This window comes from Chrysemys picta, chromosome 6 (genome assembly GCF_011386835.1).
Source record: "Chrysemys picta bellii isolate R12L10 chromosome 6, ASM1138683v2, whole genome shotgun sequence".
In the NCBI taxonomy this organism is placed as follows: Eukaryota; Metazoa; Chordata; order Testudines; family Emydidae; genus Chrysemys; species Chrysemys picta.
The window spans coordinates 16250420-16267263 of record NC_088796.1 but is presented as its reverse complement, the minus strand read 5'-3'; the positions used below and the strand labels follow the sequence as shown (position 1 = coordinate 16267263).

Here is a 16844-nt window from a genome sequence, read left to right as displayed (position 1 = left end):
CCTAACTTCTTAAGTCAAAATTTACTTCAGCTACTGCAAGGTGTTATGGGATACACAGCATAAGTGAACAGGATTATAATAAAGGTACAGGCCAATTGGGGCTATATAATGCTTAATAATAAGTATACTTAAATGCTTTGAATATATATTTCAGGTAATATTATCAACATAGCATATATGTATGCTAGCTAGCATATATTAATCAACAATTAGGAACCAGGGAATCTTTTTGGGAAATGAGGAGCCTATACAGGAAGGATGGGCTTCACAGAAATGAAAGCAGAACCAGATTGCCGGCATGTAAGATTAAAAAATTATAGAGATTTTTTTTTTTAAGCTAAGGGCTGGGGGAAAGCTGAGTGGTGAAGAGGAGCACAGGGTTTAGGCCGAGACATCTCATAAGGAAGAATTTATTAAAGAGGGAATTGTATCTACTAGTAAAGAGGATAGGAAAGAAGTTGATAAGTACAGGTAAGAGCTAGTGAGGAATAGTCAAACATAAAAGTCCCATTTAAATACAACACATGAAGACAAACAACGGAATATTGACAAAATGTACAAATGCTTTTATATATAGAAGCATTTCAGAGAAGCAGATGTTTGCTTCTCTTCAGCTAAGATCAAGTGCAGTGTATCAGTTCAATATCTGAGACATTCTGTATTAGAGAGACTATATACTGCCCTTGCAGCAGGATAGTAAAACTAGTAGGGTTTGGGTTTTTTTGGTTAATCTTGTAATTTCTACACTTCTGTGCCATGATACTGCCTCATATACTGTATCATCCGCTGCATTTCCAGACTACACAACTACAATGAATCAAATGGCCACTAGATGTCACGAACGCATCATAGAAGGAGTTTAACTGAAATGAAAATAGCAAGCACTATGCTGTACCTAGGACCTTGGTTTAAGCATGAACTGACACAAGAGCCCAGATTCTGAATTATCTACAGAGAAAAAGGATCTAAATTAAAAGCAATATTCTAAACATTTTATAATGCTAAAGTGCACCTAGATGTTAGCTCTCAAAAATATATGTATGTCTGTATGTATTAAAGGTAGATGTTCATAGCTACAGTATTTTTAAAATTACATTCCTTGTAGAACATATTCCATAGGTGAACATAAAGGTTCTATTCCCAACTCTGCTACTGACTCACTATGTGACTCTAGACAAGTCACATAAATGTACATTTTCATAGTGAGTGTAGCAGTGGTGGTGCCCTAGAAGTGCTAACACATGGGTCTGTGAGAGCATGGTATTAGCAGCAATGGCTCCATATGTTGGGGCAATATATGTGCTGATGGGAGCATGGTGGTGATGAGGCTCCAGGCTTGGTGGCAGTATGTGCATGTGTGCTGGTGGGAGCATGGTGGTGGCGCACAGCCCACATGCTCTGGCCCCGTATCTCATGGCAGCGTGTGCTGGTAGGAGTATGGTATTAACACCACCCTGGACTCGACAGCCCCATACATGGTCGTGATGGTGTGTTGGCTGGTGGGTGAATGGTAGCGGCAGGGCTCTGTGGTGGTGCTGTGTGTGCTGATGGGGATAGCAGACCCTGTGCTGAGGAGCGGTGCTTTGTGTGCAGGTGGCAGGGCCGGCTCCAGGCACCAGCTTGCCAAGCAGGTGCTTGGGGCGGCCACTCTGGAGAGGGGCGGCACGTTCAGCTATTCGTTGGCAATTCGGCATACGGTCCCTCACTCCCGCTCGGAGTGAAGGACCTCCCGCCGAATTGCCGCCTCAGATCGCGATCGCGGCTTTTTTTTTTTTTTTTTTGCTACTTGGGGCGGCAAAACCCCTGGAGCAGGCCGGCCCTGGCAGGTGGGAACATGCTGGGTGTGACAGGAGCCAGGGCTCAGTGGCCCGATAGACGGGCAGTGAATCAGGCTCCTGCAGTGTGCGGAGCCGACCCCCTGGCATACGGTGGCAGCCTGGCCTGAAGCTTTTCCGTGTGGAAGGAGACTCAGGCTGCCCTCCCTGGAGAAGGCCCTGCTCTGACAGTGGTAGCCACGCACTAGCCCCGCCCTCTGCTTCCCTTAGCACTGACTGCGGGCACCTAGCAACCACGCCAGGCCTGGGCTTCCATCACGATCCACAACGTCATTATGCGCATGCTTATTGCTGCATTTGTGTTCCCCCACATACCTAACCTTCTGGCCGCTCACTCGTGCGCATGCGCCGCTTGCTTGCTGTCGCTTCGTCCTTAGGGGCCGGCTCACAGAGCGCTCACTCCTGAGATCACTTCCGCTTTGCTCCGCCAATTGTCATAGCAACGGGTCGCGCGTCCCGGAAGTGTCGGCGGCGGCCGGGCAGTCTCCCCGCGGTTCCAGCGGCGGCGGCCGGGGGAGCGATGCTGGGCCCGTGGAGCCAGCGCCCCCGGGAGGTGACGGGCCCCACCCCGCACTCAGTGGCGCTGGTGAGACGCTTGGGCTGAGGCGCAGACGAAGGGCCGGGGCACGGGAGTGGGCGCAGGTGCTGCGGTTCGGTGGGAGGTGGGGCGGGAGTGGGCGCAGGCGCAGAGGTACGGTGTGGGGCGCGGGTGCCATAGGTGCGGGAACTAGGGGTGCTGGGAGTGCTGCTGCACCCCCGGGCTTGCAGTGGTTTCCATCATATCCAGGGTTTGCAGTTTGGTTCAATGGCTCTCAGCACCCCCGGGGCAGCAGGACCCCAGAGCATGTGATGTTTCCGCTGCGGGGTGGGACATGGCAGCGCAGCCAGGTCAGTGTGGGGCAGGGACAATTCAGCCTCCCCTCTGCGTTACAGCGAAGGGCAGCGGGACTCTACTCCCTGGCCTGAAATATCAGGGCTGCCCGCAAGGCTTTGCAGTGTTTATGGTGCTGTGGGTAACTGGACACAACCATGCTGTCAGATGAGAGCAACTTATTATCGTTATCATTATTCATTTGAATTACCATAGTGACTAGGAGCCCTAGTCCTGGACCAGGACCCCAGCACAGATTGATAAAGGAAGGTCCCGGCTCCAAGGAGCTTACAGTCTGAGTATATGGCAAGGGACACAAATGGATGCATACCGAAAAGTAAAGTAGATAAGTAGAGTACAAGTAAGGCCATGTTTATACGTACAGCACTGCAGTGGGGCAGCAGAACCGATACAGCTGCGCTGCTGCAGCACATGTGGTGAAGATGGGAGAGAGCTCTCCCATCGGCATAAAAAATTCACATCTGTGAGCAGCAGAAGCTATGTCAGTGGGAGAAGCTGTAGTACCATACACACAAGTGCTTATGTTGGTGTAATTTATGTCGCTCATGGGGTGGTTATTTACAACCCTGAGAGACATAAGTTATGATGACATAGGTGTAATGTGGACAGAGCCCAAGGAGTGAGTCATTTTTAGTCAGCACAGTAAACTGTGGTCTCTGTGACGTAGAGGGTGAATGGGTCCTAATCCCGTTGCCTACCCCCTGAGCTATCTAGGCCTTCCTAGAATGGTGGCTTGTATTTACTGAAAAGTGTAGTTTTTGAATTTTACATTTAACATTACTTTGAACTCCTATTAATACCTGCTCTATGAGTGGTCATTACCTGCTTGAGACGGTAAATTAAAAGAGAGCCATTGGTCTTGTTTCCATTGTTAAAGACATTTTCTTTTACAGAGGGCCAAGTTTCCTAAACCTGATAAGTCTGAATGTTTCGTCTTGGAATGCAGACGTAAAGAAAAAGAACGTCTTGAATACTTAGCTTTCACAAAGGTTCACAACAGAGGTCTGCAGGTCAGTCAGTGGGAGAATCACAATGAACGCAGAAGGCTTCACAGTATTGTACAGAAGAAGGTCGATCAGACGATGCAGGCGTACCTGGCAGGAACTGAGGATAGAAGAGAGAGGTAACAAATCAAAAAGCTGGAGCCAATTGATAAACGGATTTCAGGTTCTTCTCATCCTCATTTCCATGCAAGCAAAATTGATTTAGAATAATATCGATGGGAACAAAAGAAACTTTAAAGTTTAAGTTATTAGGGCACGTATGTTCAGTATAGTGACTGCCAAAACAAAATCACTCAGCAGATTTCTGCTGTGTGTGTGTGTAATGAACTGGGGCCACGGATATAGTGATGCTATTTTCATTGGTGACCCCAGGGCAGAAGCATAGACTGCTTGAGCTAAAAGAGAACTAATTTAACTGTCAGTTAAATAGCGGGCTGTACAGTTACTGGGCCAAACATTAGAGACAGACATGGTCACACACCTTATAGCTGTGTGTTAGGGTCATATCTGCTGAATTCACTGACAAAAATAATTTTTCAGCACTCCTCGCTCCAGTTAGCTTTTTTGGCTCTTTAGGGCTAAGAGAGAGTGAACTGCATTCTGGCTCATGTATCGAAGTTATTAAAACTTTCAACTGCAGGGCTGTCATACTCTTGGGAGTGGTTCATGACCATGAGTGCCAACCTCAGGGCAGACTGTCAAAAGCAGGGCAGAGACCCCAAACTGTTGGCATATTGTGTAATTAAATTTCACCAACCCAGTAACAAATATTAACTCCTGGATCACTGTAACAGCCTTACCATGGAGTCACAGACAGTCCTCTTGGGCACTCCAGTCTATCTTGCCACTCGGGCAAGCTGGGCTTAGTGATAAATGGTCACTTACACTGAAAATGACAAAATATTCAGGTTACTCTGAGTCCCAAGAGACCAGTCATTTATCCCAGATCATTTTGTACCTTAGATCTCACACCAGACACAAAGCTGGTAGCTAATCCTATAATAAACTAATTAAGGATTTATTAACGAGGAAAAAGAAACAAGGGAGTTATTTACAGATTAAAGCAGGTGACATATATATGCAAATGAGTTCGGTCTAGGGTTCCAAAAGCACTGTCTTTTTAGGGCTAACCCAGGTTGACCATGGGGTCTCTGTGTTTTGTTTCTTAGCTCCATCCCTTGAAAGAGACCAAACAGCAAAGAGATGAAAAATCTTCATGTCAGCTATCTGTTCCAGAATTCAAGCTGATAGGATGTGCTTTCTGGCATGTAGCACCTTCATGGGTGTAAGAAGGCCATTAAATGAGCCTTTGTGTTGGATGGCCCATTTAATCTTGATAGTTCTTCTGGATGGATGGGGGAACCACTTTTCCTGCCTAGGTTCACAAGCTCAGAGCAGACATTTTTTACAATTATAAAGCAAAACTTACACATTGCCTTATAGCATGGGATACAGACAAAAGAAGTAAGATTAATTCATGCAGCAACTTTACAACCATTTTATAGAGTCTAAACACATCCTTACAAGCTCATCATCTGTCTCAAACAATATTAACATACAAGTGAGCTGGTCTGTTTTCCAGCTATGAATTTGTCAGTGCTCAGCTGACACCTACAGCCATGGCAAGAGCTGGCACCTGGTTTACCAATGTCACAACAGTCAAATTGTGTTCTTAGTTATGCCAATACAACCTCTTTAATTTAACTTTTAGATCCCAGGGCCCACTTTCAGGGCAAGCAGTTAGAAAAAAATATTGTTCCTAGTGAATAAGTAAATTCAATCCAGAAATTGTTGATAAACAATACATGTGAGACTTCATGATGCCATTTTATGTTTTTATGGAGTAGAACTGAACTTGAATCATCCTAGAATATAGTCAAATGCTTTAATTCCGTAGTCAGTGTATATCTTTTTCATTAAGTGAATTCAGTGTTGTGAAAAATGCTGGTTTGATAGCCCTGAAGATTAATCTTCCGTCTGTTCGGAGAGTAGGCACTGCACAATGACTAGTAGGGCAAGTTTCCCTATGCTGTCTTTCAAGCATGACTTAACCCTGACTTGGAGGGGCCATGAGAAGGAAGTTCAGTCTCCATCACCAGTGAGTCCTTATAGCAAAAATTCTGGTTGTTAGATACTTTGCTTTACAAATAATAACTATTATATTTACTAGTCTCCTCAGAAGTCCTCCTGTGATTTAAGTAAGTGTTGTCATCCCCATTTTACAGGCGGAAAAAGTGACTTGCCCAAGGTCACAAAAAGTGTCATTGTGAGAATGAGGTTTAGAATTTATGAGTTCACTGCTCTCTGGGCCAAATACAGAGGTAAGTGGTGATGCATATTACGAGTCATTGATATACTTTGTGTTCTGGGGGCAAAAAGGAATTGTGCCAGGAAAAGCAAGTAACAGGTGATTGTAAGAATGTCTCAAAATGTCTTCTCTTACTTCTTATACCCTATTGTTGCTTTTCCTAGTAAAACGTCCCCTCAAAACATAAAATAGTCTAGTATGGAGCCACTTATACTTTCACAGACCTACAAATGTGTACCCTTCACTACATGAGTCATTGACTGCAATGCTTTCCCAGTCGCAACATGAGGAAGAAACCAGGCTAAACCAGAGCATAGTTGCAGCAACTCTGGACAATCCACAGAGTACCCTGTTGAGCGGGTCCAGGATCTAAGATCAAGCAGACAAGGAGGCAGGTGCGGCGATGGACTCCTAAATTTATTTACTGTTTTAAGAACAGGAGTACTTGTGGAACCTTAGAGACTAACAAATTTATTAGAGCATAAGCTTTCGTGGACTACAGCCCACTTCTTCGGATGCATATGCATCTTATGCTTATGCTCTAATAAATTTGTTAGTCTCTAAGGTGCCACAAGTACTCCTGTTCTTTTTGCGGATACAGACTAACACGGCTGCTACTCTGAAACCTGTTTACTGTTTTAGACTCTCTTTTTTGCTGATGCTTCTACTCTGTAAGGACGTCGTTTTCAGCTCTCTGGAAGCGCTGATCAGTCAAGCACGGTAAAGGGCCAGTAGCACTCTTATCCAAGAATGCATGTGCTGCCATAGCAAAGGGGAGGTAGTGATCAGCTGTGGTGTCACACATGGGTGTGATTCCTTCCCAAAATACAAGCAGACCTTTGAGTTGGTGCTGTGTTTTTTCTGTCTGAGAATGGGGCATCAGTCAACTGGAGATGTAATGGGTTGGTTTCATTTGTCACAGATGTCCAGGTAGGTAGACTTATCGGAAAGGGCAACTCGTCGAAGATCAGGCAGAGCTATGTGTGCTAGCACATACAGACTGGAAATTGGTCTATAATTCAAACAGCTACTAATAATGAGTGGCTGAATTCAGTTCAGTGTCAACAATATGAGTGTGACACCTGTGCCTCCAAACTGCAGAGCAGCATTCAGTAGGAGCAAGCACAGAGGCCAATACAGATGAATGAAGGACTGAAGGGTCTCCTCTCCAGGAGGCTCCTGATAGCTTTCATATCAAGGCGGTATGGGAAGAAATCTTCATTTGCGGGTGTTCCAAGTGGGACTAGTATGTCAGGCTGTGGTCGAGTTTTACTCCCAAATATGTGACAACTGGATGGAATGTCAGCAGTCATCCGTGGACACAGATTGAGATCGGTCAATTGGCAAGATGATTGTTTAGATGGAAAGTAATTGCCACTGTCTTATTTTCACTAGGATTAGTCTCCATTGCTGGAAGTAAATTGTCAGAATATCCACGTTGGCTGAGATTCCTTTTGATCCCATGGAAATAATTTCCAGTGTCAGCAATACGGATGTTCTCACCATACATATACTTCTCGGCCTGTGTTCCAGGGAGGTTGGATGTGTATATCTTGGACAAAATGAGAGCCAAAACTGACTCTTGTGGAAGGCCATTATGGAGACATTTAAGGTGACTGATTTTTCTCCCGAGTTTACAGGAGGAAGTTTCAGCTGGGAACCATTTCTCAGATGAACTGCATCATTAGCCTACAAGAAATAGGCTGACTGCTAAGATGCTGCAAGTTAACATGCCACACAGTGTCATAGGCTGCTGTCAGATCAGTAGGGACTGCACAAACTTTCTTTCCAGACTCTCATGCATTTTCTATATTTTGAGTCAGACAAAGTTCCTGATCTTGGATGCATCGTCCCCTCCTGAATCTAGCCTGAAGGCAAGGCAGCTGAGAATTGACTACCTCATTATCCACATCAGGATTAATCTCTTCATTGGCTTGTAGTTAACGCACAGCAGAGAAATCGGTCAGTAGCTCTCTGGGACTGTCAATGGTTTTCCTGGCTTGGGAACAGCTACGACCTCTGCTCTGCACCAGGCTTTTGGAATACTGCAATTCTCAGTACAATTCAGAATTCGAAGCAGCCAGTTTTTGCTGATTGACCAAAATTGAGAAACAAACTCATTGTGAATGGTATCTAGACTAGGAGCCTTATTAGGCTGCAGTTGATGTATAGCCAGGTTGAGCTCTTGATGAGTAAAAGGCGTCATCGGGTTCATATCCACTCCCTGAACCTGCCATTTCTCAGGAACCATCATTTTAACTGTGTGACTGAAAGCTTTGTCTTGATTAGGAGCTCTGCCATTGACTACCAGCTGGGATGTGGTGGAGTTTGCTGTGGCTGGGTATTCCTTCTTGACCAGCCTAGAAGCTCCACTCAGTCTCTTAATAGTTTGCTAGACTTTGCAACTGGAAAGTGTGAAGTTCAATTTGGAGATAGTTTCTTTCCATCGTTTTTGTCTTGTTTAAGCTAGAAGGTCTCTGCTTTTTGTCACAAACCTGTTCATTCTTACTGGATTTAAATTCCTGATATAGTCTGGTTGCATCAGACGACCATCCAGGAATGAATTGTTGACAAAATCCTAAGGGGGAGTGGAGGGGTATATATTTCTTTGCAGTGGCCAGAATTTTATCATAGAAACTTGGGAGACTGCACTGATGTTATTCCAATGACTGGATGTGGTGTAAAGACTCAGAGAGCTTGAACTCAGATTGGAACAGATCCCAGGTTGCTTTCTGGAAATTCCACTGAGGTTTCCAAATGCCACTTGTGGGAATTTGTGTGCTTGTTGTGATTAGGCTGATGCTGGGTTCGAGGAAGCATATCAAGCATTTTATGCTCTGTGGCCACCGGAGAGTACTGACCAGCTGTTTGTTTGTTTGTTTTTTTTAAAGTGAGCTCAGGGAAGAATCTGAGGTTCGTTGTTTGCTATGGAAAATGGGTGACAGCTTAGGATCATAAAAAAGCTGCATATCGACCATTGATTCCCACTCTAGCCTCACACCATCCATATCCTCATCTGTGTATCCCCAGTGGGAATGACGTGAATTAAAAGCACTACAATGGACAGAAGATCCTTAAAAGATGGGTAACATAGGAGTTCGCCAGTTGGCAGATGGAGATTTGTAGACATTGGTAAGAGTCACGTCCTTCACTTTTATATAGCCTACCATTCAGTGACATCATTTGGACCTGATGATTAGACTGGAGTTGCTGGAATACCTTCCCTGATGTAGAATGCTATCCCATATTGCCTATGATGGAGGTGAGACATAATGGCACAAGTTGAGAATCAGTGATGGAGGATGTTTCCTGAAGCAAGATGATGAGTGCTTTGTGTTCTACAGCCAGCTGGAGGAAGACATCCCTCTTGGCCACTGAACTTCCTTCGATATTGAGGTGCAGCACTTTGAGCCGACCCCAGAGCTAGGGTTTGTGATGCCAACTCTGAAAGGGACTCCCTTGGAAAACAACTCATTTGGGTTGTATTTGTTTTTCACTTTTTACAATGAGAACTTGAGCTCCAATTTTGTCTTTTGTCCACTTTAGCATTGATTTTTGTACTGATGGCTTCCACGAGAAGGCAGTAGACTTGCTCCCCACCTCTTTAAGATCTATTGATTCCAGAGTGAATTACAACACTTCTGAAGTATGTCATATTTAACCATGTGCTTTTCACACAGTATAATGTTTAAAAATAAATTCCAAGAATCATTGCCTAGGCAGGTTTCCAAGGATTTGATCTCTGAACAATGCCCTGACTTTTTTTTTTTTTTTGGTTTGAAAGAGGCAGCATATTTTAACTGCTTCCTCTTTTAGAGAAACAGACCTGGCAGAGATGCACTAGGGTCCGTCCATTCTCGGGTGATTATCAGAATTTCAATGGCGTAACTATCTTTCATACCAATGCTTGAGTGGGCCCTAAATGACCATAGAGATTTATCTATTGCTTTGTCAGTGTGCTAAACTGACATGCCATCAGATAAGAAAATGTTTGAGGCAGCTACTTGTCTCTCATGGATTGTGTATAATAGATTACACACACACACACACTTCTGAGCATAGATTCTGTTGGACAAGATTAACTAAAAACTTTCAATCTGATAATCTCATAGTAAATGTACTAAAGCTGCAGCATTCAACCGACAGGATTGTTTAGCTTTTGTTGAAATATTTTCTTCCTTTCAGGCTTCGGGCACTTCTGGAAGCAGAAGAAAAGAGCTATTTCACTGAGATGGAGTCAATGGAAGAAACCATGCTGGAAAGAGAAGCAAAAATGAGAGAGCGAGCAAAAGTGCTGAGAGAGAAGAGAGAGGAAGAAAGACAAAAGTTGGTTGCTCTAAAGCGAGAGCAACAGTTCAGGTAACTCAGTGAAAAAATCTTCTCAGACTGAAAGTGGTAAGTAAATAATCTGACAGGAATGGAGACTGTAAATTAAGGAGGGAAAGATAAATATAACTGAATTGATGCATATTTAAGTTTCAACATGGTTTATGGCAGAGGTGTCCAAACTTTGTCCAGTTGATGGCCATGCTGACTACTTGCCAAAAGTTGAAGGGCCTCACCTAACTTGAATACAGTGGAGCAGATTGTAGTCCTCATTTTCAATAAAGAGGTGCAGTCTGTGAGGACAAGGGGTCCAAGCTTGCAATGCTGGTCCAGATCAAGATAGATCCTAGCAAGCAATACTCCCTATTGTGTGTAAACTACACATTTTATTCTAAATGAACATGGCAGCAGGCCACATTGAGCTGCACTTTGACCATCCCTTGATTCAAACATTCAGAAACAATGAAAGTTTCTTTCATTCATAAAGAGTAAAAATAATTTCACATGTGAACGTCTCAGCACTTTACCGGGCAAAATCAATCACTTTTGTAGTTCCTCAACAGGATGCAAAGTTATATTTTAGTTTGGTATACGTAGTGTGTAAATGCCCAGAAGTGAATGTGGCCTAAAAATAGGTTTGTGTAGCTCAGCTGAATATATTCTTTCATGAGTTTCAATGAGAAAAAGTTGAAACTATCCAAAATAAGTCAGGGTTTAAATTCATTGCACAACTTTTTAGAAGTGATATAACTGGCCATTTTGAGCTAAGGATCTAACTTTTTCCCCTTCTCATGCAGTGCGATCTGACATTCTGGGGTAAATCTTCATGGGTGCTGAGCCCTGCACCTTCCTTTGAAGTCAGTGGGTGTTGTAGGTGCTCATCACAGGAGTTGGCACAATAAATCTAACTAGCTCAGTTCTTTGAATTTTTAGTTTTCTGGGGAAGAGATGGAAATAACTCAAATATAGGTGAATTATAATTCTTTCAGAAGGGTCCCTCTCAAGCCTCAATGTTTGGGAATCCTTAGCTCCTACTCTCTACCATATAGAAGCTGGAGAGGAAAATCAAGGGTGGAAGACTTGAGCGTACCCTCTCCTTAAACTCCAAAGTACCCAATTCAAACAAACAAATGTCCTTTTACTCTCTCAGATATTGATCTTGTGTGCTGGGATAGGTGCTCATGCAACATATGCAGGTGCAAATTCAGATGCCGACTCAAAAATGTGGCCCTTGCAATTTACACTATATCCCTCCTCTCCGTCTGCTCCTAATTTACGCTGTTAAAACTCACTTTAGTCTTAAAATTGTTCCAAGGTCACATTTCCTGACTGCCTCAGTAGTTTGCACATGCAACCATTTTCACACCCCAGTTAAGCAATTGCATGGTGAACTGTTCAAATTGCGTGTGTCAGAAGTGGGTGCATAGTTTTTTGGAAGGCGTTTGAAAATTAGGTTTACAAAGTTGTCATTGGAGATAGTAACATAAAGCTAAGACAATTGGAGTTGGGCTAGTTTTTGAACAATGGAATGCAAAATGCTACCAAAGTGGAAGAATAGGCTCTGTCCATGAGTGATGATTGTATCAATTACAGCATGTCTTTGCTGTGTGTGATCAGAAAAGGTTGTCATCCCTCATATTATCCCTTTTCACTTGAGACACAAAATATTTAGGTGAAAAATTGACTTTTTATTGGATAATAAACATTTCTTAACACAGATAATGATTTATTCCTAAATAGTTATGCTGAAACATGGGATTTGGGCATTTTTTTGTTTGTACCACAGCTCTTGCAGTGCTGTATGAGCATTTTCATTAGTCACTTCATGGTTTGCAGTAATCATATTGTGTTAATATATTTGAACTGTTGCTCAGAATTTACTAAGCTTATTTATAGGATAATGAAAAGGTAAGTGCAACCTACAAAGATGTAATGTGATGGAGAGGATTCTGATGGCACCTGGGACCTTTGGCACATGGAAACCTCCTCCCCTGACTGCATGTAACCCTTTGCACTGGTTTTGCTGGCACAAAGGAAGTACAGCTCAGCAGTGAATTCTCATCTCGTTCAACTGTCACTTTTATATGAGTGCCTTTAAAAAAATGCAATACAGCCAGCACAAACTGTCAACAGATTGAATTATCTTTTGATCTCCTTCTTAAGACAGGTATCATCCTTCTTTCTTCCAGTTTCATGCATTTGCTTAGTATTTTTTAATCCTTTTTTCCCCCTAAGGGGTGGAGATGGTTAGTGTCATGGTATATGGGCAGAAAGGATCTCTTCCTCCTAAAGTCTCCAAAAGCTGATGTCATTCTAATCTGTGGTAGGGTACTCTATCACCATGATTTAAAGCTTTGTCCCCTATACTCACAAGCAATATTTCCATTGCTTCAGATTATCTTGGTTGTTGTGTTATGGCCTGGTCATGGGAGAGAGGTTATTCTTGAGATATTTTGGGTTCAGATATTTGAAAACTTTGAAGAGGAAGAACAAGTCCTTGAGTTTAATCCTGGATTCTCTGGGGAGCAAGTGCAATGGCCAGGTAGAGATGGCACCTGTTCTTTTACTTGGGCTTCTCTCAGAAGCTTGTAATAGCCAGTTGTACCTCAGCCATAATCATTCTCCCGGGTGTAGTTCTGCAAAGCTTCATATTCTCTCTCACCTAGTTCATGAAACCGCAGGGGGTGATGGTGAGAAGTTATGAACTCAAATGTGAGCAATTGACAATGTGGACAACAACAGGTTCTATTTCTATCACATCTATCACTGAAGCATTTTATCCTAGCTATCTTGATGCCTAAATGAGATTGGAACCTGGATGAAGGACATCTTGCTGAAGTTAAACCTAGGAAAGATGGGGATGACGTTTGTAGAAACATTTTGGAAGATTCTTCTAATTTAGAGGGTGGTGCTAATCTCTGCTGCTTTGGGCCTGGTTATTTATTGAAATATGGTTTTTTAACTTTTTTTTTTTTTTTTAAATCACTGGCAACTTTAATTTTTGAGTCATTCCATTTTCTCTTCCTCCCCAGCCTATCAGTTGCAGCCAAAGAGAACTTTCCTTATTGATATATTTTAGAGAAAATTACAATGCCAGAATTTGCATAAAAATATATCCCCTCTTTCTTGTGATAACACTACAAGCATCTCACAGAGAAAGCTGTTATCACAGCAGTTTTGTCTCAGACCCATTAAATGGATAAATCCCTGTGAGGGAAGTAAATTTGGCTTCTGTCTTCTGGAAATTCCTATATACAGTCTGCATTTTTAATGTTAAGAGGCTTAGGACAGCAAAGTGAAGAGGTAAAACAGCCATCTGGGGGAGCAGATGTTCATATGTTGCTGTAAAAATTGCTTTGAAAGAATTATTTTGATGGAATCAAGCAATTATAGTTATTTTATATTAAAATTCTAACCATGGCAAACTTTTCCCCTTTTCCCCTTGAGAATTCTACTAAATTCAGGTTGTGTGAAACTACTAAACTACTTGAAACTACTATATTCAGATTGCGTGAAATAAAATAAAATTTTAATCCCTTCATGGCTGAGGGAACTTTGAACCCTTTTATTAAGGGAGTATAGTTTTCCTTAGAGTAATACCTTTCAGATCTCAAGAACTATACATTTCCTTTGGAACACTATGAAAACAGTACATTTTCTCATTAATACTGATTATTTTAGTGTCTAGTCACCAAATTCTACCCAAAAGTTAAAATGCAGGTTAACTATAACTAAAATGCAGAAGAACTGGAAACAGCATTTTATAGTTGTTTAACACTTCATACATGCAGCAAGATCCCAGTGAGCCTAATTTATAATTCTTAGCACTTACCTTGCATTTCATACCTTCAGAGCATTTTATAGAACTGAACTCATCCTCAGGACAGCATATGAAAAGGGGAAGTATTATCCATCCTTTTGTTACAAAGGAGGAAATAAACTTAAGACCAAGAAGGTGTCCAATGTCCTAACCACACCGTCATGCTGGCTCCCTAGATGTGGTAGTAGCATATAATGGCATGTTAGCTGTATTAAGGCAGGGCATCAATTAAAGTGCTAGAGATAACTCGACACAATCCAAGGCATCTGTATAAAAATTTTAAAAAGGCCAGGTTATAAAATAAGTGGTTTGGTTCTTCTGTATGTTCCTTTTTAAGTCACAGTTTAAATGTCTAAAGGCCCATATTTTTGTTAGAAAAGATGTGATTCTATTTCACGGAACTGGATATTATACCAGCTACTCAAATGTTGCCCACAATCAAAAGTGTAATTCCTATAAAATGATCTATCAGCAAGTACTTCTTTTTGCAACACTCAGAATCTCTGTATTATCACAGAATTTGCATCTTGTTCAGTCTCCTCTCACCTGACCGACAAGCCATGCTGGAGCTCTATGAAAAGCAAAAAAAATGACTTTTTGTGAGAAAAGGCAACCAGAACTAAAATGTTGTTGTAAGGCATGTTAACCAAAGCATCCAACAAGCTGGAAAGGTGCTGAGCACTATTGCTAACTTGAAGTGCCAACACAAAGCAACATCTGTGTGGGCAGCCAGGCTTGCAATGTCTAAAAGCTTTATTTGTCCAAGCTCTTAAACTGAATTCATGCTACTGCAAGCCTCAAATATCTATGCCTTTCATTTATGATATGTGATATCAAGGCCAGGGTTATCTATAGCTTCTGGAATGCTCAGAGTACATATATAAGTTTCCCAATTTTGTTGGCTTAGATGAGAGGTTATCAGTTCTCCCTACTAGCTTAGATGCCCCACCACTCTTTTCAGATTCTTCTACCACCCTCCCCTTCATGCCTTCTTCGATGCTGCCTCCCTTCAGTCCCTATCCCCGTGCACCAGGTGTTCCACCATCTGTTCACATAGATCCCTCTTTAAAACTCACGTCTCCCCTCAAGGCCATCAGGGCTAACTAAAAATGTTGCCACCAACCAGTTCAGTTAAGGAAAAACCCTACAATGTAAAGCAGTGATCCTCAGAAGCATGTATGATTAGTTTCTTGTGTGACAGCTGTCATCTTGGCTGAAACACAAGGGATTGAACCCAGGATCTCCAGAGCTAAAAAGCATGAGCTACTACAGCTTGAGCTAAAGAGCCATACCTCTGTACTGTGGGGCTATAATAATAGAGCAAATAATTAAGCAATCAATTTGCAACCACTTAGAAGATAATGTGGTAAATAACAGTCAACATGGATTTGTCAAGAACAAATTGTGTCAAACCAACATAATAGCTTTTTTTTTGACAGGGTAACAAGCCTTGTGGATGGGGGGAAGCGGTAGATGTGGCACATTTTGACTTTAGTAAGGCTTTTGTTACTGTCTCACAAACAAACTAGGGAAATACAACCTAGATGGAGCTACTATATGGTGGATGCATAACCGGTTGAAAAACTCTTCCCAAAGAGTAGTTATCAGTGGTTCGCAGTCAAGCTGGAAGGGCATAATGAGTGTGGTCCCACAATGATCAGTTCTGGGTCCAGTTCTGTTCAATATCTTCATCAGTGATTTAGATAATGGCATAGAGAGTACACTTACAAAGTTTGCAGATTATACTAAACTGGGAGGGGTTGCAAATGCTTTGGAGGACAGGATTAAAATTCAAAATGATCTGGACAAACTGGAGAAACGGTCTGAAGTAAAAAGGATGAAATTCAATATGGACAAATGCAAGGTACTTCACTTAGGAAGGAACAATCAGTTGCACACATACAAAATGGGAAATGACTGCCTAGGAAGGAGTACTGGGGATCATAGTGGATTACAAGCTAAATATGAGTTAACAGTGTAACCCGTTGCCAAAAAAAAAAAAAAGGGCAATCATTCTGGGATGTATTAGCAGGAGTATTGTAAGCAAGACCTGCAAAGTAATTCTTCTGCTCTACTCTGCCCTGATTAGGTCTCAACTGGAGTATTGTGGCCAGTTCTGGGTGCCACATTTCAGGAAAGATGTGGACAAATTGGAGAAAGTCCAGAGAAAAGCAACAAAAATGATTAAAGGTCTAGAAAACATGACCTATGAGGGAAGATTGAAAAAACTGGGATGGGATGGTCTGGATAATACTTAGTTCTGCCACGAGTGCAGGGGACTGGACTAGATGACGTCTCACTGTCCTTTCCAGTCCTACGATTATATGAACTCCTATCCTACATGGACAGGTGTAATGCTGACGGACCCCAGTCATCAGCGGGCAGAATTGAACCTGGGATCTCTGAAGCTTAGGGTAGGTCTATGCTACCGCTTAAATCAATCTAACTTGCGTAAGAAAAAGATCTCCCTCCACCCAAGCAACACAAGTGACAGTGACCTAAGCGCTGTCAACACCGGCGCTATGTCAGCAGGAGACGCTCTCCCGCTGACAAAGCTTCTGTCTGTCGTGGAGGTGGAGTAATTATGCCAACAGGAGAGCGCTCTTCCATCAGCATAGAGTGTCTTCCTCAGATGAACTACAGCAGCACAGCTGTGACA

At 42.5% G+C, this 16844-nt stretch overlaps 1 protein-coding gene across 2 annotated transcripts in view; it reads left to right on the top strand.

Moving 5' to 3' along the window:
* Positions 1-2240: 2240 nt before the first annotated feature.
* Positions 2241-16844, top strand: part of CFAP53 (cilia and flagella associated protein 53) — a 30130-nt gene continuing 15526 nt past the window's right edge. Inside the window, exons 1-3 of one of the 2 annotated variants that reach the window (XM_005296880.5) lie at positions 2241-2421; positions 3621-3850; positions 10225-10398. In XM_005296880.5, coding sequence (XP_005296937.2) covers positions 2356-2421; positions 3621-3850; positions 10225-10398 — 470 coding nt within the window. In that variant the 5' untranslated portion in view covers positions 2241-2355. Of the gene's footprint in view, positions 2422-2572; positions 2724-3620; positions 3851-10224; positions 10399-16844 lie in introns of those variants that run through there. The other variant, XM_065598730.1, reaches the window with a different exon arrangement.